The 23,590-nt window shown below is 48.0% G+C and overlaps 1 protein-coding gene across 10 annotated transcripts in view; it reads right to left on the minus strand.

The window, feature by feature from the left end:
- RBM20 (RNA binding motif protein 20) overlaps positions 1-23,590 on the minus strand; it is a 218,731-nt gene that overhangs the window by 35,604 nt on the left and 159,537 nt on the right. For all 10 annotated transcript variants that reach the window (XR_016221567.1, XM_089314042.1, XM_051823573.3 and 7 more), the window contains 5 exons: positions 22,969-23,030; positions 20,730-20,821; positions 20,320-20,417; positions 8,948-9,088; positions 5,910-6,041 (listed from right to left, as the gene is read on the minus strand). Coding sequence is in view for 9 of the 10 variants with exons in the window: in XM_089314042.1 (XP_089170168.1) it covers positions 5,910-6,041; positions 8,948-9,088; positions 20,320-20,417; positions 20,730-20,821; positions 22,969-23,030 (525 nt within the window). In the remaining variant the exon portion in view is untranslated. The remainder of the gene's footprint in view (positions 1-5,909; positions 6,042-8,947; positions 9,089-20,319; positions 20,418-20,729; positions 20,822-22,968; positions 23,031-23,590) is intronic.

Genomic DNA, 23,590 nt, shown 5'->3' on the forward strand with positions numbered 1-23,590 from the left:
AAGTGCTCCATTCGAAGAGGGAGGCACCCAACTTGGAATCTCAAACAAGGAGAGCAGCCCCAGCTCCACTCCCACCTGGCTGCGTAATCTAGGGTCAAGGTTTGCTGCCTGTGGAAGACTCACTTTCTCCAGCTATAAAGGTGGGATAACAGAGCCCATCTGGCATCCACCAAGAGCCTCTGGGCATGGCAGTGTCTACACTAAAGGCTCAGCCAAATAAAAGGGGCTGCCAGTGAGCTTCATGCCTTCTGACAGCACTACAGCTGTCTCACATACCTCTGGAGCCCTGGGTGATGCAACCTTCCAGATGGGCCCACAGCCCATCACAGCAGGACCCCATCAGGCAGCCCTGATTGTTTCTGACGTAACTGGGCTTCCCAGCCCGTGCACCTCTTCTTGCTCAGTTCCTTCTGCATGCAAACAAGCCTTTCCCCCTGCAGCTGATTCCCTCCATGCTTCAAGGAACGGCTCCCTTCTTTACACTCCAAGTCACACTGACCCTCTGCTGGCTCCTGCACTTACGCACTCGTGGTTAAATCTTGTATAACTCTGCATAAGAATAGCTCGTCCCCCTATTAGACAGTAAACTGACCCAAAGGGAGGACCACGTTTCACACGAATGACAGCTACAGGTACCATGCCTTACATGGAGAAGATCTTCAGGCACCAGTTTGCTGATTGGATCTGTCTAACTGGGAACATCACAGGCCACTTACAGGCCCACTTCCTAAGGTAGGAGGCCTGCTCTGTGGCTAGGAGGCTGGCAAGATGGGCAGTTCTGAAACCAGGCCATCTGCCTTGGAGTTTCAGCCTCACCCCAGATCTACTGAATGAGACTCTGGGAAAGAGGACTTGAACAGCCCTTGACAATGTCTGACACGGTGAATGGGAGACATTGTCTAAATTATTCCAAGTTCCCTTCTGCATCAAAGACATTATAAACTTGCACATCTAGGACAAGCATACAGAGCCACCCAGAAAACAGCCTCATCTTGCCCAGGCCTACAGGAAGAAAAACAATTACTTCATGTTGCTTCCTTGGATTTTCTCTGTTTCATTCATTCCACATGTTTGCTAGACACCTGTCATGTGGAAGGCTCATCCCAAATCCCCCAGGGAATAGAACCCCTGTCACAGCAGTGCATGGGGCAATATGACATGAGCATGAGGAAGTATCATTCATGAGAGGAGAGCAAAAATGCCGTAAAATCTCTCCAGTCTCTCTCTCCATTTTTCCTAAAGAGCAGAAGATAAAGTCAGAGGAGAAAGACCAATCAACATGTTCTCCCACCACTGCAAACCCTGGTGGGACCCAACATGGACCCATTTTGAATACAGAAGTTCATTGTCCACCTCCTTAGGACCCATTCCCCCTCTTCCTGGTAGCAGCTGTTTCTCCCCCGTCTCACTCCAGGGGTCTGGGTGGGTCTCTACCCCTGACTGTAAAGATGTACTGAGTGACATGAGTCTGGCCAATCACAGTGAAGCCTCCCTGTGGCCAGAGATTGGTACAGAGATAGGCACATATAGTAAGCTAGTCCAATCAAAATGACCCTAGCACTTTTGTGGGAGCTAGGAGTAAAATCTCTGGCTACCTCTTATTGAAGGCTATGGAGGATGAGAAGTCAGAGCTGCTGAAGTCACAGTAACCATCACGCCATCTAGGGGAGACAGCCTGGGGCTGCTAAGGACCATCCCAGAACAACATCAACTGAGCAGAAGTCACAGTGGGGAGAAACCAAGTCTCATGAGATCATCTGGGCCCTGGCGCCAGCCATACCTGCTGCCAGAGCTACTCCTGGATTTACCATGCCATAATAATTCCTTTTATTACTGCATCAATAGGTGAGACAAAATGAATTTCTGTTACTTGCAGAGAGAGACCTAGCTGATTCATGTCCACATAGGGACCATAAAGCATGCATTACTCCAGAGTGGAGACCTGCTTTAAAGATACTTTCACGTAAGTGATCCCATGGGACCTTTACAGTGACTCTGAGAGGCAGCGTCACGGCTTGGGGAGCAGAGAACACTCACTGAAGATCAGAACACGATGTGCTCCACAGGCCTTCCCACTCAGAGTGGGCTCTGCGCATCAGCAGTACAGCATCTCCTAGGAGTCGTCAGAAATGCAGAATCAGGGTTGGGTGTCATGATGCAGCAGCTTAAGCCACAGCTAAGGATGTCTACATCCCATAACTGGAGTGCCAGTTTCAATCCTGACTACTCCACACTTCCAATTCAGCTTCCTACTGAACCTAGGTGGCAATGGATGATGGCCCAAGTATATGTATGGGTTCCTGCCATCCATGTGGGAGCCCCACATGGATTTCCTGGATCCTGGATTCAGCCAGGGCTGGATGGCCACAGGCATTAGGGGAGTGAACCAGCAGATGGAAGATGGATATTTTCTCTCTCTCTTTCTCTCTCTCTCTTCCTTCTTCCTCTCTCCCTCCTTCCTTCTCTGTCACTCTGCCTTTCAAATAAGTAAATCTTTAAAACAAACGAAAACATAAACTCAGAATCACAGCCCTTGCTCAGAAACACATTTTAACAAGACCCCTGCGTGGCTGGCACACACACTGCAGTTGGAGAGGCTCTGTCCGTTAGAACGCTGCCTCTGTTTCTTCCTGCCCAGGCTACCTGGTTTCTCTCTGTGTTTTCCTGTGGACGACAGAGATTATAATGACAATATAATGATGCAGCAAAACCAAAATGTTCTTAGGTTTTCCTCATGGCCTTTCCAGTAACTATGATCTGGGGCAAGTCACCTATTAGCCCCAGTTTCCTCTTGTGTGAAATTGAGATAATGATACCTGTCTGACAGGGCTGACGTCAGGATGAAGGCAGATAATGTATGGCAAGTGTTTGGGACATTATTTGCCCCCAAATAATTCAATTAATGGTACACATTATTGTTATTGTTGTACTCTCTTAATTACTGTAATTATCCACCCTACGCGCCTCACACGGTAGGGAGATTGTGAGATTTAAAGGTAATATAAGTTTAAAAAATTGCTAAAACTAAAGAACTCAAGGTATAGTTCTTTCCTGTTCTGGCAACTGAGGTTCCCAGAGGTTAAGCAACTCATCTGAGCTTGCCCCAGCAGGAAGGGATAGCACCTGGGTTGGCACCACCACCCTCCAAGCTGGCACAGGTCACGAGGCTGTGGATGGTTCTGTGGTTACACGTCTCTCCTCCCACCAGACTGAGCTCCTCACACGCCTGCCACTTCCACACCCATGGCACCAGGCCCAGCTCTGGCCAACGGTGAACACTGAATGAGCATCTGCAGAATGCAAACCTTGACCACATGATCTTTTTAAAAAAAACCCATGGTTTTTGCCCCATCCCGAACTATCTCCCTCCGTAAGGCATTACAGCATCTTGGTACTTTAATGTAAGAAGCTGATTACCACTGTAGCTCCTAATTAGAAACTTACGACAACATCTCATCTGGAGACCAAAGCTCCTCTGTGAACTCAGTGCAGAAATTCAGTTCCAGCCCCAGGGGAGAAACCAGGAGAACAGGAACTTTGGCTGGGTACAGAATGGGGAGGGATCTTTCACTGAGAGAAGGAGGGGAGGGGAGGGGAGGGGAGGGGAGGGGAGGGGAGGGGAGGGGAGGGGAGGGAAGGGAAGGGAAGGGAAGCGAAGGGAAGGGAAGGGAAGGGCTCACATTCTGCTTGGAGCACCCTAGTTGGCAAAGGAACTTCAGAGGCAACAATGCAAGCAAAGCAGAATCAGCTTGGGCAAATGGTTGACATATTCCTGGTCTACATATGGAGACCTGTCAGAACGCTATCCTGCTGGAAGCAACCACCGAGCCTTTGTTTTCTGGCTGCAAACTAGAAGATTAAGGGCATTGTTAAGGACTATGAGACCTCAAAAGGGACCCTAAGTAAATGAGGAATGAGATGAAGTAAAGTGGAAAAGATTCCTATTGAATAATACAGAAGGTACAAAATAAGAGCATAGACTTAGATGCAAATATAGCATTAATTATAAGAAACCCAAATAGATTCAGTGCTCCAGTTAAAAGAATTTCTGTAAATAAGAAGACATAGTGCAAAAGGAAAGTATGGGCACTGACTTAAAAAGAAACTTCTTGCCAAAGAATATCCAGATGGAATAGCCAAAAAACAGGAAAAAGTGCTCAAGCTCAGTTAGTAATTAAGAAAATAAAAAATGAAACCATAATAAACCATTATACTCTCCTGCAGAAAGGCAAAATTGAAGTCAGACAAGTCAAAGTGCTAGCAAGAATGTGGACCACTGAAAACTCCCAAACTACTAGGAGTGCAAATGTGGAAAGAGCTTTCTATCGTCTAATAAAGTTATGGGTAAGCATGCATTGTGACTTAGCAACTCCAAGTCTACTTATTTGCTTACCCTTAGTTATATCCTCATGAGCATGTATAGCAGGATAACATGTTTGGGAAGGTTTCTATTAGCCTTGTTCCTAATATCCTGCAACCGGCAGCAATCCAAATGTCCTTCAGCAGTAGAATGGATAAATAAATTGTACAACAGGGATTTATATAACAATTAAATAAACAGGCACACCCAACAACATGGATGACATAACGTGGACTGAAAGAAGACCTGAAAGAATACAGGTGGTATAATTCCACTCTTATAAAGCCTAAAATCAGGCAAACCTAAGCTACAATATGGCTTGGATATGGCTTGTCCCCTAGAAGTTCATGCACTAGAGGCATGGTCCCAAGTTTGGCAATACTGAGGTGGTGAAACTTTTAAGAGGCGTGGCCTAGTGGGGTGATTTCATCACTATGTGCAACACCCTCAGGAGGGATTAATGCAGGTATCAAGGGACCCTAATTAGTTCTCACAAGAGTGGGTTGTTGTAAAAGAGCAAGCCAGGCCCCGGAATGTCTTGGGCTTCCTGTCTAGTCATGTGACCTCTTCTGTACCTGCTCCCACCATCATGATGCTATCTCTCATGGGCCCTTACCCAAAGATGAACAGATAGGGCCACCCAATCCTGAACTTACAGCCTCCCAAAATATGACCTAATCAAACCTCTTTTTTTCCTCTTTGATGAAGTGCCCAACCTCACGTATTTTTCTGCAGCAACAGAAAAGGGATTAACATTTCTACAATAAAGTTGAAGCAGGCATTACTGTGGTAGAACTATAAGAGAAAGCATGGAAATCCTAAAAGTGAGAAGAGTGGAGAGGGAGGGCTGGTTGAGAGGAGAGACTCACAGGGACTCTGTGTTCTGGTCAAATTCTATTCTTTGACTTTGACTGTAATAGTATGGGATTTATGAGCTTTCATGCATTAATAATTTTACAGTTTTACTTTTACATCTGTTTGTATGTTACATTTCACAATTTAAGAAAAAGAAAGAAATATGAGATGAACTAAAAAACAAAGCCCTCTTCAGAATGATCTAAATTCATTACTGAATTCTCACCATGGCCATTTCCTCCAGGTACTGCCTAGAAGAATGGGACTTAAGATACAGATATGGAGAAGGAAGGAGATACTAAGAGATCATGGGGTAGGAGAGGAATTAGGTCTTGAAGGCCTAGATGGGCAGAGAAGAAGGGTGTGCTCATGTTTTATGCCCTGAACTCCCATCACCGACGAGCAATCACCTTTCCCCCTCTTGCTTCTTTCTTCCAAATTTCCCCTGTAAATAAGATTTTCCTCAGCTCCCAGGCAGTCCCAAGCCTCCCTTACATTTTGCACTTACCTCAGGGAGCGCTTCTCTTACATATTGTAATGGTCTGCTCTCCCAAGTGATCTCTTCAAAGCCATTAATTTTGAGTCATTTTTGAATCACACCCCTTTCCCATCAACACTTAGGTCAAGGTCTGACCAGTAAGGGAAACTTGGCACATGCTTGTTGAATGACTGCATGACTGAAAGCATGCTTTACCTTCAGCTGCAGTTCCTTGTATCTCTTAGACATCCGAATGAGCAACTTCTCACCATTGATCACAGCAGATTTTTCTTGGTAATACTGGACCATGGCCTGGGCAGCTTCTGTGTAAGCCATCTCTAAGAAGGCCTGGGGAGAAAGGAAAGACATACCCTGGACTTGACTTTTATGGTCTTCAGCAAAGTTCAGTACAGGGAACGAGTCTACGTATGGGAAGTTCAAGGACAGACAAAACCAACCGATGGTGACAGAGCTCACAGCTGAGCTTCCCTCTGGGGGAATCCACTGGAGAGGACATAAGGAAATCCTCTATTTCTGGATTATAAATATTCTAGAAATGTCCCATATCTTGACTGAGTGCTAATTATATGGATGTACATATGTTAAAAATTAATGGAGTTGTACACTGAAGACACGTGTGCTTTCTGTACTTTAGACTGTATACTTTATCCCTCAATAAAAAGGAAAAAAAGTCAGTACAAGGAAGAGCTGTCTTTGATCCCATCTGTTCAAAGAGACCTCTTTATTTACCTCACCAAATGAACTCATTATCTAATGGCTCCTCTCCTGATCCCCATGGTTACTGAACATCATTCTTCATAACACATTCCACCCTGGGCTACATCATGCCACTGAAGCCCCTGTGGGATGGGAGAGTCCATCGTGGACCCACAGCTCCCAGAGGGGACTGCTGCAAATGTGGCCTTAGGCTGAGCCCTATAAAACTTGCTGTTTGGTGTGGCTGCAGCAGGAGGTAGAGGCACCGGCCCTGGTTATTTGAGTTCTCATTCCTTACACAGTCCCTTACACAGACAGAATATACTAAAAACAAACAAACAAGAAAAAAAAAAAAAACTCAGAAACCCCTAGGCTTGAAGAAAGGCACTGTCGTCACAGAGTTAGAGAAAGGAAACCCTGGGAGGTGTTTCCACCACATTTTCCCTCTTGATTTAATTGCTCAAATAAAATACTTTTGGAGAAATGGGTTTTTCCCTTCGGTCTGTGTCTACAGAGTTTCTAAGCAGTCTGTTTTGACGCCCGTCATTTTACCCCAGGAGCCGCTGTGGCAAATTTGCCGCTGTGGTTGTTTCCTGGATGTGTTTGGGTTGTACCGTGCTGAAGATGTCCTCATTCTGGTCCCTCTGTGTTGACAAGGAAAAGTGGTCCAGGACAGGGAATCTTTAACGTGAGCCCCTGACTCTCTCGTTTCCTTGAACTGAATGAGCTAAACAGCTCATTCCTCCTCCCTTCCACACACTTCTGAACTTCAGCTGCTTGGCTCCTCCCCCATAGCCAGTCCATGGTGAGAGCGTGGGTGGCTTAGAAGTCAATTCCCGAGTGTTTTTATTTCAAGTTCTGCCACCCAGCTTTCTAAGTGCCTCTTTGTTGACAGAAATATTTTAGCACCTCTAGTTCTCACCTGTCAAGTGGGAATTATACGAATCTAGGGACTCTCAATGCATTAATCTTGCAAGATGAATTGTGTATATTTGCCCAAAAATTAATTCCTGTGTAGTGGGCAGAAAGAGACAAAGTGAGTAGTCTGTCCCCAGGTTGGGGGAGGGAGGTCGCCGATGACCTGATGTGGTTTTGACTCCAAAATTCATGACTTAATTTAGAAAATAACTTCTCTTCTGTCTATTCCTCTGATTCATGCTACTAAAAATATTTATTTAAAAAGACAAAAATACTCTGATTTATGGCCATCCAGTGTATAAACTTCCCTTTGGGGGCTGGCGATGTGGCAAAGCAGCCTGAGCTAATGCCTGAGACACCGGCATTCCATATGAGTGCTGGTTTGAGTCCCGATTGCCCCACTTCCAATCCAGATCCCTGCTAATATGCATCTGGAAAACAGTGGAAGATGGCCCAAATGCTTGGTCCTCTGCCATCCATGTGGGAGACCCAGATAGAGTTCCAGGCCCCGGTTTCAGCCTGGTCCAGCCCTAGCCATCGCAGCCATTTGGAGAGTGAACCAGTGGATGGAAGATCAATTCTCTCTCTCTCACTCTCTCTTTCTTTCTCTTTCTCTCTTTCTCTCTCACTCTGCCTTTCAAATAAATAAACAAATCTTATAAAATAATAAACTTTTGACTTTAGAGACGAAGACAAACATATTCAGTCCCAAAAGTCTGCTCAGTCAATTCCCATAGATTATGACTTTTTAGTGCCTTAGGCGACTTAGACATCCATCCACTCCCACGTAGTCTCCCACTACGAGACCCAAGGGCCTCACACACCGATGCCAGGGACTGGTAAGAATGCCCACCCAGGTGGATACTTGTGCATTTCAGATGCATGGCTTTTCTTCACGCAGCTGGTTCCTGACTGATTCCAAATCCAGGACATCATTTATGTTAAACTTAAAAGATGAGACCGCAGCACTCGCTCAGAGGGTCAGCAACACAGCAGAGACTCATGTCCATGAATTTTTATTTGGGAGCCAATTATGTTCTCTCTGTTAATGAGCACCTCATTCCAAAGTGCCTCCCCTAGCCACAGGGTGGCTTACAAAGACCTGTGTCTATCACCAGAAGGGTAGGATAAAGCGAGGGGAAAAACAACACCCCCAACAGAAACCTCTATGTTGTGCCAACAGGAGGTCAGCTGTATCTCCTCTTTATGTTAGGACTGTTCTTTGAAATATTTATGCTGGCTTAGAGGTTAGGACACCCACATGTCATACTGGAATGCCTGCATTTAGTAACCAGCTTCCTGACAGTGCAAACTCCAGGAGGCAGTGGTCACTGCTCGAGGGATGGTTCTGCCACCTGTGTGGAGACCTGGACTGTTCTCGGCTCCTTGCTTCAGCCCAGCCTTGCCCTGCAGCAGCTGTCTCCGGCATCTGGGGAGTGAACCAAAGGAGGGGGAGCTCCCTCCCTCCCTCCCTCTCTCTCTCTCTTCCCCTTTCTCTCAGCCAAATATTAAAAATATAAATACACACACGTGTGTGTACTTGTGTATATGAGTATCATTCCCCTTCTCCAACCTGTGGCTTATCCCGTACACGTTGGAGTGAAAGTGCCCCGACCTACCTGGTTAGTCGACTTCATGAGGATGTAGTTCGTGACTTTTCCAAAGGGCAGCCCCAGGTTAATGACGTCATTCTCGGTGCAGCTTCCTTCTGGGAGGTTGCAGATGTGCACCACACGACCAGCACCTTTCCGCTGTGCAAACTAGTGGGAACCAAGAGCAGCCACTGGTTGTCAAAGCTCATTTCCCTCTCTCCATGCCCTCCCGACATGGCTGCCTTCCCCAAGACTGTAGTCTACAAAACGTATGCAGAAAGAGAATCCACTGGGACACACATGAAATATCAATTTTATACATTTCTTTGCAAAGAGTATTCGCAATATTTGGATGAGCAATGATATCCAGGGCTGTGGGGGAAATGGGGACATCGGTGTACCACTAGCGGGTGGCTGAGTATCTACACCCTTCTGAGAATACACCTGAGCAAAATTAAATAGGCTTAAAACGGGCACATAATTCCAGCATTCCACTTTTGGAAATCCATTCTACAGAAATAAAATACCTAAATAAAATAAAATAAAAGACTTAGAAGAGAGCTTCAAAAAGTTATGAAAAACTGGAATTATAAGTTTCACTTTGGTGCAAATTATTTTGAAATCCAAACACATTTTTTTCATAATATGCATTTTCTATGAACTTTTCAAAGCCTAGCTGTATGTACATAGATGTTTAATACAGTAATTTATGAGGTGACAAAAGTCCTGGAAACAAGCCGAATGTCCAGCAACAGGGGCAGGTTTGTGTAAATGATGGTTCAAGCATACAATGGAAAACTTCAGGGGCTGGCATTGTGGCACAACTGGTTATACCACCACCAGCAATGCTGGCATCCCATATTAGAAGGATGGTTCAAGTCCTAGCTACACTGATTCAGATCCAACTCCCTGTTAGCATGTCTGAGAAAGCAGCAGAAGACGGCCCAAATATTTGGGCCCCATACCCTGTCACTCATGTGGGAGACCCTGATGGAGTTCTTGGGTCCTGGCTTCTGCCCGGCCCAGCCTCAGCCATTGGGACCATTTGGGGAGTGAACCAGTGGATGGAAGATTTCTCTCTGTGCGTGTCTCTCCCTCACTCTCTATAACTCTGGCTTTCAAATAAATAAACCAACCTTTAAAAAAAAAAAAAAAAAAGGAAAGAAAACTATATCACCATTAAAAGGATGTAAATGTTCTGGTATGGGATAATTTTTTAAGACACAGTGTTAAGAAATAACCAATTACCAAGTAGTATGCATACAATGACACAATTTTTTTGTCAAACAAAACTGTATGAGAATAAGATAGATTAGGCAAATGCTATAAAAATGTTGATAGCTATTGGGACTGGATGATGGGTATACAAGGGTTATTTTGAGAGTCTCCACAATACTGTATGCTAGAAATTTTTTGCAATAGGAAAATTTTAAAGGGTATCAGCACAGATGGAGAAAGGCATGGAACAAGCTGGTTATCTTCAGAGGGGCAGAACAGGAAGGGTGCAAGGGGCGCTATCTTGAACCTTTTTCATACATACCACATACTGTTGGAGAATTTTTAAAATGTCCAATAAAGAAAAAAAAACACAGAAATGTTTGTGGGAACTGAATACATATGCACGAGTGTTCACAGCAAAGCCTGTGGTTTAGGCCAGTGGGTTTCAAAACATCTTTTGGCCTTGGAATTCTTTCTTGACATAAAAACTTGCTCAGAAGCCCCAAACTCTCAATAAATAAAAGAGCAGCTGTTCTGGTCGAAACTTAGGGGCCAGCCCCCGCAAAATCCCCACCAGGCAGTGTCGAAGGCACCTCTGGGAGTACAGCTGGGAAGCCAAGGCCCAGGCCAATCCAAGCTCCCGGAGGGAGGAACATCTCTGGTCCAGGCAAACACTACTGTGCCTATACCCTCTGGGACCTTCAGGGATTAGCAACCAGGAGCCAAGCCCACGTGGAAGAGAAGGATGCAATTTTCCAAACCAAAAACTTGCTCTAATAGCAGAGCCTACATTTGCACAGTGACCATTTTCTATGACAAAGTGAACTTCAGCATCTAATTACATCTGATGTGGGTCTGGCTCTGCTGAGATAATACGGGGGAAAGTCCGAGCTCTCATCCCTGCCTAGGGTTAATACTTGGGTAATTCTACCAAAAAAGCCCTCATTTGTTTCCGTGAGGACAACTGGAGTCGACAAGAGCTCCCTTTCACGGTCCAGCCCTGGACTGCAGCAATGCATGTACCCTGTTCAGGGTGTCCAGAGGCCACGCCCATCCCCAGAGAGGAGCAAGGACTCAGTGTGTGGCTCAGGCAGCTCCAGAGCATCCCCTTGCCTCTCTACGGTACAAATGGGAGACTGAGTCTGAGCCTGGCTTGGGAGGGGTACAGGGCCGATGGGAGGCGGGCTGGTGGGGAGCAGAGCCTTTGCTGCCCCTTGGGGTGAGCTAGTGACTTACAGATGTGGACCCAGTGGAGCTCTCACGCAGGGCAAGGTGCTGGCCCTCTGAGACCATCAGCAGGAGGGCTGAGGCTGGCGCTCTGCCCAGCCGCCTCTTGGTGGGGTCCACTGTGACTCTGCTGTGGTCGGTCTGGGGAACGCACTTGGACAACAGAGCAGATGGCAGGACCAGTTCTGGGTGATCTCACTCCCAGCCTGTCCAGGGGCACTGTGAGGGTCCATCCCTCTCTGGTTGGCTCCTCAGCTGACAGTGTGTGAACACAGCAAACGGCTGCTGCTGGGTGGCAGCCTATGCCTGCCAAAGACTAAACACCCTTGCAGCCACCGATCACCAAAGAACAAGATGCAGCCGTGCTGCAGATATAACCAAAGGCACCCACAGGAATGGGTCTCCAGTCTTTCACTCACATTTTAGAATTACATTTCCTGAGCAACCATTAAGATGCCAATCAGAAATAGAAGTTTGGCTTTTATTGCTTCTCCTGTTATTCATTAATATCATCATAAGGTTTTGCATTATTTACTTGGAGCTTCGCAAGGGGTAAGCTGCAAGCAGGTTGTAAGTGTGCCAAGATATTGATCCCTCAGCCTGCAGGCCAAGTACTTCGGGTGACCACAAGCAGCTTCTTCAGTTTATCATTTTCTGAAGAAGCCACATAATGAAAATCTTGGGTGTCACTGTGTTAATGGCTTGCTTCGCATTATGTCTGGCTTCAGGGCGTATAGTAAATCTTATCCAGTTCTTGTCTTGTTGTTGTTAAGCTCAATTTAGGTTCAAAATCATACATGATTCCTAAAAGCTATGGGGGAATGAGTGACATCACTCTAGTCTCTTCTCAAACAGTTCTACATAAGCGCGGTTATTATTTGTCCTGCGCCCTGGAGAATATCTGAGGGAGAAAGGGGAGAGGGGGAGGAAGGAGAGGGAGTGAGGGCCTGGGTGGTTTATTCACTGGGGCACTGGAAACCTGGAGTGCTTCCGAGCGAGCAGCATGGTGCTGTGTAGTAATCCTGAGTTCTCTAATGAGCCCCAGATCGTCCTTGAAGTTACCACCACAATATTCCTCCTTATTCTGGGAGCCACAGTCCAAGAGCCTCAGGGGACATCCAAAGCCACGGATAGTTCTAGACCCTACGTGTACTATGGTTTCCCTCTCCCTATAAACCTATCCTAAAGTTTAATTTATAAATTAGGCACAGTAAACATGCTCAACAACAACTAATAATAAAATAGAAAAATAGTTATAGCATTGGATTGCAATAAAAGTTATTTAAAAACGTAGGAATTGCTTCTGGAATTTTCCACGCGGTATTTGCAGACCACAGTTGACTGGACATAACCTGGACCACAAGGAAAGTGAAATTGCAGCAAGGAGGGAACTACTGTCCTGCAGGGCAGTGGGGGGCTAACCGTTACTTCTGACGTTCAAGAACCTGTCTGGAAGCACACCCGAGTTTCTTCACTAATATGGAAAACTGGGGTCAAATTAAACTAAATTTGACCTAAGGATGTCTCCATACTTTCAGTCCTACTGCAATGAACTTCAACCTAACGTAGTACATAAAGTAACTGACAGGCCAATTCGCCAGGGTACCCCTGTACACCAGTTTACTGCAGCTCATTGAGTACCCCACGCGGACAAGCTGGTTCCCCTCTCCGGGTCTGAGTTATCCCTTTTTCTGGAAGAGGGAGACGGCCTATGTGTCTCCAGTCCTCTGCACACGTCAAACAGCTGCACCTCTGTAGCTCTGAGCTCTAAAATTCCTCCCCTCCCAGAGGCAGTGCCAAGCTAAACCCTCAGCCCCAGGATAATGATCACTTTCCCCATTGTGCTCAGCATAAACAGGAAACCACGTCTTTCCTCGCTCTCTGTGTGAAGGGCTGTTTAACGGTGCATCTGTCAGAAGCATGTTGGCGTCCAACAGCTTGCACAGACAGGCTTGTGAACATTGTGCTCTCTTTGCAGGGCTAAAGCCCTAGGCTCTACGAGAGTTGAGATGACACACTGAGAGGAGCTGAAGACACACTGCCCTCATGCCTTTATAAGGACCCACACACGGAGTGTGCGACACAATAAGCAGGCACCAAGGTCAGGGCCGTGGGAGAATCAGACAGACCTGGATGCATGTCTCTGCTCTCCAGTGCTAACAGTGGACCAGTTTCTGAATCTCTTCAAGCCTGAGCTTGCTAGTCTGAAAGTGGGGAAAATAAACACAGATTCCATGGGACTACTTAGAAGACAAAATGCTGCACTGTATGCTACGTGCTTTGGTGTGATGTCTGGCCTCCAGCAGGCTCCTATAAATAACTGCTTGTCTCTTCCTTTCCTCTAACAGTTAAAGAATGTGCTAATATGATCCTGCAATGTGAAGAATACTGCTGGAATTATGTAAGAGAAGCTCTGTGTTCTTAGGAAATTCACACTGAGCTAAAATAGTGGGGGGTGGGGTGGGGGGAACATCCCCAAGGAGCTCTCAACAATGCTTCAGGAGACACAGTGCATAGCTGATTAGAAAGACTAGACTAGGGGCCAGTGCTGTGGCGCAGTGGGTTAACGCCCTGGCCTGAAGTGCTGGCATCCCATATGGACACTGGTTCATGCCCCAGTTGCTCCACTTCCTGTCCAGCTCTCTGCTGTGGCCTGGGAAAGCAGTAGAAGATGTCCCAAGTCCTAGGGCCCCTGTACCTGCATGGGAGACCTGGAAGAGGCTCCTGGCTTCAGATGGGTGCAGCTTTGGATGGGTGCAGCTCCGGCCGTTGCGGCCAATTGGGGAGTGAGCCATCAGATGGAGGACCCCCCCCCCCCTCTCTGCCTCTCCTCTCTCTGTTTAGCTCTGACCTTCAAATAAATAAATAAATTTCAAAAGACTAGACTAGATAGACAGATAAAAGAGAATGACAAAGTAAACAAAGGAATAGTGAGTCTAGGCAGAAATTACATGGGAGCTCCATACAACTTCTTGCAGCTTTTCAATAGGCTTAAAATGTATATGCAAACTTCCCACAGGTACATCTTAAAGTAACGCTGTGGAGCAGAGGAGCAGAGAGATGTAGATGGAAAGACCTCACCAGCTTGGATTTTTGGTGCGAGGTGTTGACAGACCTGGTTCACATCCACTCCCCTGCTCTGCCTGCTGAGCTCCCAGCAGACACATGTGTGACGGGTACTTGAAACTTTCCAGCCCAGTATCAAATGTCTAAGAGCGGGAAGGTGTGGAGGTTGTAACCAAAGCCCTAATTACCAACCTAAAAAGAGGATCATCCTTTCCTAGCCTGCATGAGGCCTCCTCCTGCCTGAAGCACTGGCCCGGAATGTGCCCCTTGGGATCAGCGGCCTGGGCTGTCATTTGCACATGCTAGGGCTGTGCATTTAAAACCAGTGGTTCATCCTCCGCTGCACTCCCAGGCCACAGCAGAGAGCTGGCCTGGAAGAGGGGGCAACCAGGGCAGAATCCGGCGCCCCGACCGGGACTAGAACCCGGTATGCCAGAGCCACAGGCGGAGGATTAGCCTAGTGAGCCGCGGCGTCAGCTCTAAAACCAGTGGTTCATGTCACGGTGTCCCAGACCTCTGAGCTCACCAGCAACGCTAACAGCTGGGTGGAAACATGAAAGGTACAACAGAATTGAATAGGAAGATTCTGAGACTTGTCTCAATGCCCCTTTAGTGCAAGCAGAAATAGGCTTTGTAGGCAAGTTCAAAGAGGTGCAGTTCAAACAACTCAGAGTTGCAATAAAATGTGGCTTAGAGCAAACAGGCCTGCGGGGTGAGGGAAGTCTCTCAAGGCGCTTCCTAGAGCGATGAGTTTAGGTTCTGCCTTCATAACTGATCCTGTGCTCTGGCCTGGTCTCTCTTAGGTGTGACCTAATTTCCTCTGGCAGAGTCTGTGGTTTTGTGCAAAAAACACCTAAGGACAGACACAGGGCAAATGTTTATTCCTCATATTGTTGGTTTTCAACATCTGATGGCAGACAGCAAATAGGTGTGGACTCCATAGCTATGGAACTTGGCTTGACCAGGAGGTTAGATATGGCCACCCCTGTTTACATACAATGACTCTAAAGAGCAAATTACCTTTGACTTGGACTGACTTTATTTTATTTGTGCCAGACTTGCCTACAGGTTTGGGTGGTTCACCTGTTGAACAACTTAAACAGCCCTGTAAACTTTGGAGTCCCAGAATGTCAAACTGGGAGGTCATCTGTGGTCCACACCCATCACTGTTTGTTAGGACACTGAAGCCTGGGAGAAATTAAGGAATTTAGCTGTGCTCAATTAAATGGTGGCAGATTTGTAATTAAAACTCAGTAGCTGGGGCCGGTGCTGTGGCATAGCAGGTAAAGCTGCCGCTTGCAGTGCCGGCATCACATAAGGGCACCGGTTCCAGTCCTGGCTGCTCCACTTCCAATCCCGTTTTCTGGTATGACCCAGGAAAGCAGTAGAAGATGGCCCAGGAGGTTGGGTCCCTGAACCCGCGTGGAAGATCCCAAAGAAGCTCCTGGCTCCTGGCTTCAGATCAGCCATTGTGGCCAACTGGGGAGTGAATCAACAGATGGAAGATCTCTCTTTCTCTCTGCCTCTGCCTCTCTATAACTCTGCCATTCAAATAAATAAACACATCGTTTAAAATAAAAACAACTCAGTTCTCACTGAAAACTCTGTCAGTCAAATCACTGATTTGGCTGGCGCCGCGGCTCACTAGGCTAATCCTCTGCCTGCGGCTCCAGCACCCCAGGTTCTAGTCCCAGTTGGGGCACCGGATTCTGTCCCAGTTGCTCCCCTTCCAGTCCAGCTCTCTGCTGTGGCCCGGGAAGGCAGTGGAGGATAGCCCAAGTGCTTGGGCCCTGCACCTGCATGGGAGACCAGGAGGAAGCACCTGGCTCCTGGCTTGGGATCAGCACAGCGTGCTGGCTGTAGCAGCCATTTGGGGGGGTGAACCAACGGAAGAAAGACCTTTTTCTCTGTCTCTCTCTCTTACTATCTAACTCTGCTTGTCAAAAAAAAAAATCACTGATTTGATAAATTAAGGTAAATACACACAATAAACAATGTTACAAAATAAGATAGACCTTTATGCTTTCATGGGGAAAGGAGTCTAGAAATTAAGTATGTACTGAGAGCTTCGGTTGAGTGAAAAAAACAAATCACCTAATATTATACTCAGATGGTATTATCTGATTTTTGCAAAAAACACTTTTAATTAAATATGCATGCACATACTAGCTAGAGATAGTTATAATAAAGATATTTACCTGAAGTTTTTTTCTGCAAAGCTGTATTTTCTAATTTTCTAATTATTTTTCTAATTTTCTAGAGCCTTTTCATACCAAGTTTACACTACTTTTTCATCAAGCAAAAACAATGAAGAGTCATAAAATAAAAAGAAAGAAGCACAAGGGTTGACATTCTAGCACGGGGGTTAGGCTGCCACTGTGACGCCAGCATCCCACGCCAGAGCACCAGTTCAAGTTCCAACTGCTGTGATTCTGCTCCAGCTCTCTGCAAACATGCCTGGGAAAGCCACAGAAGATGACCCAGGCACTCTGACCCATGCCACCCACGTGGGAAACCAGGATGGGGTTCCAGGATCCTGGGTTTGGCCTAGCCCAGTCCCAACTACTCCAGTCACATGGAAAATGAACCAGCAAATGGAAGATCTCTTTCTCTCTTTTTAAAGATTTATTTATTTATTTATTTATTTATGTGAAAGGTGGAGTTACAAAGGCAGAGGCAAAGAGAGAGAGAGAGAGAGATTTTTCCATCCACTGGTTCACTCCCTAATGGCCATAAAGGCTGGAGCTAGGTCGATCTAAAGCCAGGAGCCTGGAGCTTCTTCCAGGTCTCCCACAGGGGCCCAGCACTTTGGGCCATCTTCTATTGCTTTCCCAGGCCATAGCAGAGAACATCGGAAGTGGAACAGCACCCATGTGGGATGCCAGCACTGCAGGCGGCAGCTTTACTTGCTATGCCCCAGCACCCCAAATCTTTTTCTTTCTGTCTCTCTGTCACTCTCACTCTGCCTTTCAAATAAATAAATCTTTTTTTTTTTTTAAAAAAAAAAAAAGGAAAAAAAGAAGAAGAAAGTCCAGAAAATAAAACCTACCCAGTTCTCCTGTCTCTCCTCTATCCCTGCTTGGAAAATGCAGGAGAGACAGGGAGCGTGCACCACATTAGTGACTGCTCCCCACGCCTATAGAAGTCAGGAAAACAGACTGTCTGAGCCAGGACAGACAGACAGATGCCCTAGACGCAGCCAGCAGTCTGAGGGGCAACCTATGACTTCCAGTCTGGCAGAAACATTTGCTTCTTTGAGGTTCACTGCCTTTGTTATACAAGTCTGCAGTGTGCAGGGAGCTGGTGTGTAATGCGGGTGCCCCACATTGCTTTGCTCTCCTACTTAAAAACAGGGAGCTTTGGGAGCAGCATCTGTTGTTTGTTCCACAAACAGGCTGAGTCCTGGATGCTCCTTGTTTTAGTCAACAAAATGCTTCTGGGGGCTGGCACTGTGGCCCAGAGGGTTTAAGCCTTATCCTTAAGCGCCTCAGCCTGAAGCCTCTCCCCATAGAGGCTCTGGTTCCAGTCCCAGCTGCTCCACTTCTGATACAGCTCCTTGCTAATGTGCCTGGGAAAGCAGCAGAGGATGGCCCACGTGCTTGGGCTCCTGCGCCCACATGGGAGACCCAGATGAAACTCCTGCCTCCTGGTTTCAGCCTGGCTCAGTCCTGGCTGCTGTGGCTCTCTGAAGAGTGCATCAGCAGATGGAATACCTCTCTCTCCGTCTCTCCTTCTCTCTCTGTCTGTAACTCTGCCTTTCAAATAAATAAATCAATCTTTTTAAAAATTTTTACAATGTTTCTGAAGAGAGGTAGGTAAATGGAATCTCAGGAAGGCCCTGGTGCAAGAGCAGAAGACACCGCAGCAGAAACGCCCCGAAGCCCTCGTGGGACCCTGGAGCGGAGTTCTCATCTCCTCGAGTGTTTCTTTACTCCTTGGATTTTCACAGCAAGCATGAATTTTTCAAGCAGAAAAAGCACTAGAAACGTATCCTGTGCACACGCAGCTGGCGGGGCACTCAATGGAGCCTGGCAGAGGAGACTTTGAGAACAGAGAAATTAGCCTGGGGCGGGGGGAGGTCCCTTGTTTGAGCTTCGCACTACTAGGGGAGTCCTCTTCCTCGTGGAAGGAACACTTCAGAGAAGGAAAGTGACGACGACCTGCCTGAGGCACGCAGCTGGTGGCTCCAGAACTGGCCCTTGAGCTTGGGTCCCTGAGCTCCAAAGCTCACAGAAAGGGCCCTGGTTCCACGGGTAGCACCGAGGCCTGGGCCAGAGCTCACAGATGCTCTGCCTGTGTCCCTTCCCACCCCTTTACGGAACGCTCAGTTGACACCAACTCTCTCTCCTATGCCAGAACCCAGGACGAATCAACAAGCCCTGGTCCCTGGGCCACCTGCCACCCAATCCAGGCTTGTCCAACTCAGTCTTGGTCCCCTCCCCCTCAGCGCCTGGGGCGGGGTCTTAGAGGTGCGTCCATGGCCTTGGGATTGGACACTCCACCAACTCCATCAGGACACGGGGTCACGTCACCAGGGGTCTGACCTCAAGGACAAGGGACAGACTTCACGGAAACCCGTCCACTGACTCTCCTGACCACTGGCCCAGGCAGTGCTCTGAGTGGGTGAAGTGCAGAGAGAGAAAACACGAAATCTTTTTCACCAAAACGTGGGCTTCCAGACAGCTGCTCCCTTGAAGCACTTTTCTCCAGCTGACGTCACAAATGCACAGACGGAAATAAAAACAAAACACATGAACTTCACTCCCCAGCAGCGCCTGCAAGTTAACACTTCATGGCCGGCTCATTCCCTGTTCAGCACAAGTACTCTGAACACAGGGAGGAATTACACATGGAGGCCTGCTCTCCACAGCTTGTGTTTGTTGTGAGAGCGAAAAGAGGGAAAGAGAGGAAAGGAGAGGAAGAGAGAGAGGGAGAGAAGAGGGGAGAGGGAGAGGGAGAGGGGAGAGAGAAGAGGAGAGGAGAGAGAGGAGAGAGGAGAGGAGAGAGAGGGGAGAGGAGGAAAGGAGAGGGGAGGGGAGAGGAGGGGGAGGGGAGAGGAGGGAAGGGGAGAGGAGAGACAGAGAGAGAGACAGAGAGAGACAGAGAGAGAGAGACAGAGACAGAGAGAGACAGACGGGTGGGGGCATAGCCGCTGACATCACAATTCAACGAGACAGGCACGGGCAGAAACACACTAACAGGCGCCCTCTAGCCAGGTCCTGCCAAATGCATTTTGTTTCACAGTTGATTTGTCTCCCAGGGCCCCTGCTGCCTCCAGAGAAGAGAAGCCTTCCCAGCTGGTGGGGGAGAGGGAAGACGTGCAGCCGGGAAACTGGCAAACGCAGACAGCAAGGAGCTGCCACAGCGGCAGGAATGAGAGGGGGGAGCTAGGGCTCTGAGGCTGCAGTGCCTGTTGCAGAGAAAACACCATCAAAACCGGACACACGGAAGCCATCACACAGCACCAACCGTTCCCCCGAGGGCCAGCAAATACTACCAGTGCACCGTCCTTGCTTTCAAACACATTTTCTTGTGCTGGTTCAAGTTGCAGATCTACCCTCTCCTAGGAAATGGTCCACTTCAATAAAGCATCAAAACGTTCCTTTAAAAAGCTGAAAGTTTTTGTTCCCCCGAACTAGTGTTGAATGCTAGACGGTCTCTGCGGGCCTTCGACTTCAAGAATTCATGTCAGCGTTTTTACTGGTGCATCTCAATGCTAGCTGGGCCTAATGCAGAGCTCCTGACCTGACTAGGGGATGTTCTTCCAAGCAACACACGCTCGGAGCCACAGCAGCTGCACCCCAGCCTCTCCTGCGCCTCCACGCCCAGACGTGGCAGGCTTTGAGGACCACAATCACAACGCGGAAACCCATGTTTTCTGTACTCACATTCGTCCCAGGGGAAGCTGCAGGAAACGCGGGAGTTGACTGAGCAAATGTCCTTGCTGGAATGGCCGCATATGATGTCCCAAGATTTGAGGCATAGTCTGAGGATAAATTACACACAGCAGGTGAAGCCTAGTAGTTACCTCCCAAGGCCATCAGGTCATCAGTGGGAAGAGGAACGGGAACATTTCCTTTGAGTGCTTTCTTCGTGATCAGTGTGATGACACCCCAGCCATGTTGACCATCAGCAGAGCTTTCTGTGTAAAGTATCTCAGAGAAGACCCAGGCCCAGGTGGCAGGTGCAACGCCCAGGAGTATGAAAGTGTAAGCAGGGCAGGGCAGGCAAGTCCTGCTTGCTAAAGGTGGGACATAATGGCCTGGGGGAAGCTGCTGACCTGCCAGACCTCGCTCACCTTCGTTTCCAGCAGGGTTATACACAGCCGTGCTGTTGGGAGAGGCACGCAGAGTCCCCTCGGCAGAACCAAGTAGACACCGCACCCCAGCACTGCAAGGGGGAAAAACAGAAACCAATTCCTCGATAAGTTAAAAAAGAATGACCATATGACCCAGAAATTCCACTTCTAAGAATACATACCCAGGATTTGAAAATAGCTGTTCAAACAAACATGTGTCCCTGAAGGTTCCTTACCTCGTTACTCCCAAAAGCCAACAGGTAAAGCAACCCTGATGTCCACCAAACAATGAATGGACCAATAACACGTGTAACAGACATGTGATGGGCTATTATTCATCCACTGGAAGGTCATCCATGCTAGCAGGTGGAGGAAACTTGAAAATATTATGCTAAGGGGCCGGTGTTGTGGCATAGTAGGCTAAGCCTCCACCTGCAGTGCCAGCATCGCATATGGGCACCAGTTCTAGCCATGGCTGCTCCTCTTCTAATCCAGCTGTCTGCTATGGCCTGGGAAAGTAGTAGAAGATGGACCAAGTGCTGCAAGAAGTTCCTGGCTCCTGGCTTCGGATAAGCTCAGCTCCTGCTGTTGCAGCCATTTGGGGAGTGAACCAGCACATGGAAGACCTTTCTCTCTGACTCTCCCTCTCTCTGTCTGTAACTATACCTCTCAAATCAATTTTTAAAAAATTTTTTTAAAAATATTATGCTAAGTAAAAAAGGCAGTCACAAAAAACCCACACATAAAGCACGATTTTAATTAGAGAAACGTTCAGAAGAGGCAAACCCAAAGAGAAAGGAGGCAGATGGGTCATTGCCGGGGCTGGGGAAGAGGAATGGGAGTGACTGCCCCGGGATTCCTCTGGGGCGAGATGAAGACATTCTGGAACAAGATAGTGATGATATTTACATAACCTTCTCAGTGTGCAAAATGCCACTGGACTATCAACACTAAAACAGTTAAAATGGCAAGTCTTAATGTGAATTTTACCCCCAATAAAAAGGGGGGATCCAGAAAAGGGAGACCTTCTTAAAAATTATTTAAAAGTTCTCATTAAACACACATGATATAAAATTTAGCAGCTTAGTCATTTTCAAAGTGTGCAATTCAGTGGGATTAAGAACATTCACACAGTGATGCAGCCATCGCCACCAGGGTCTCCCAAGCTTGTGCTCGGACAAAACTGAGACTGCACCCATGAAACAAACTCCCAATTCCCTGCCTCAGCGACCCATCCTGCTCTCGGTCTAGGAGCCTCACTGCTCAAAACACCTCCTGTAAATAGAGTCACACAGTATTTGTCCCTTTCTGGACAGCTTAGTTGCCTGAGCATGATGTCCTCAAGGTTCATTCATGTTGCGGCCTGTGTCAGAATTGCACTGTGTCACTGTCCATTGTATGGATAGACTGCATTTTGTTTACTCATTCATCTGTCCAGGGGCATTCGGGTTGCTTTCACTTCGAGTTGTTATGACTAATAAAGGAAGACCTTCTGAATGCACCCATTTCAAACCCTTAACCCCAGCCATCTGGTCACCATCCCTGGGCCACACACCCTCTACTCCACCTGCTCTGTGGTCTCTGGGGGTCTGCCCTTGTCCTCCCAGCATCTGTTCACAGCAGGCAGCCAGGGTCCTGCTCTGGAGAGCTTGGGAATATCACTCTGAAGGCTCCAACCACTCTCAGAGCAAAAGTGAAAGTCTTTGCAACAACCCCAGGGGCTCAGGATGTGGGCCATGGCCCTGCCCTGGCTCCCTTCCCTTGTTCTGCCCTGGTTATGCTGTATGCTGCCTGGGTATCTCAGGGCCATGCCAGCTGCGGGGCCTTCAAACCCACTGTTCCCTTTGCCAGGAGGTGTTCCCCTACACTGTCAAGGGCTCCTTCTGCCCTCTCCCCAGAGGTCCTTAGTGAGGCCTCTCCTAAATGCCCAATTTAAAATACAAAGCATGCATGCATACGTGCACACACACACACACTCATTTCCCACTCCCACCCCAGTGGCGTTCTCTGCAGAACGTTTCTAGTGTTCCCTACTAGGAGTGCTATCTAATTTACTTGTTCCTCTTGTTCAGCGTCTGTCTCCCTGCCCCCGGTGAAGGGTAAGCTCCCTGAGGGCAGGGGCTTTGCTTGCTCTGTTCTCTGCTGTTTCCCAGCACCCAGACTAGAGCAAGACACACAGCAGGCGTGCGGTGAGCACTGCGGAGTGAATGCACGAGCCGGTCTCCTGGACGGCACTTACCTTTCAGAGAAGACCAGGCGTTTCTGCGCGTGCAGCTTCCCTTTCACATGCAGCTCCCAGTCCTGGGTCAGAAAGAAAGAAGAATGACCAAAGTGGGACTGAGTCGTGGCTGGGGTCGGGGGGCGGGGACGGGAGGGAACGAGGGCAGAGTCACCATCCAGGAGGGGGGCACAGACAGCCCAGAGGCTCCAGACCAACTCTTCCCTCCCATCCCCTCCCTCCCAGGCTCCTCCCTCTGCCCCTGCCTCCCCAGTCCCCACGCCAGCAACCTCTCACCTCTACATCCCACGCCCATCTTGGACAGCAGCCCATACCTGCAAGTCCGACCCCTCCGCCTCTCTCAGTGGATTCTTGTAGCCACCACTCACCTTCCCACTCCTCCTCTCTGGCACAGACCCCACCTGTTTTTGTGTCCAGTTGGGAGACCCCACAGATGGACCCACAGTGAGTTACCAGTCTTTAGAAAAGGCTTATGAGAGACAAAAAAAAAAAAAAATCCTCAACCCTGCCCAGTGCTCCCCAGGGCTGGAGGAGAGACAGTACAATCCACCCATGTTCCTAGGATGCATATGAATTATGTGACTAAGCAGAGGTGGTGGCGTGCTACAACAGGACTCCAACT

The sequence above is a fragment of the Oryctolagus cuniculus genome, chromosome 15 (assembly GCF_051225735.1).
Source record: "Oryctolagus cuniculus isolate XC-2025 breed Fujian yellow rabbit chromosome 15, ASM5122573v1, whole genome shotgun sequence".
NCBI lineage: Eukaryota > Metazoa > Chordata > Mammalia > Lagomorpha > Leporidae > Oryctolagus > Oryctolagus cuniculus.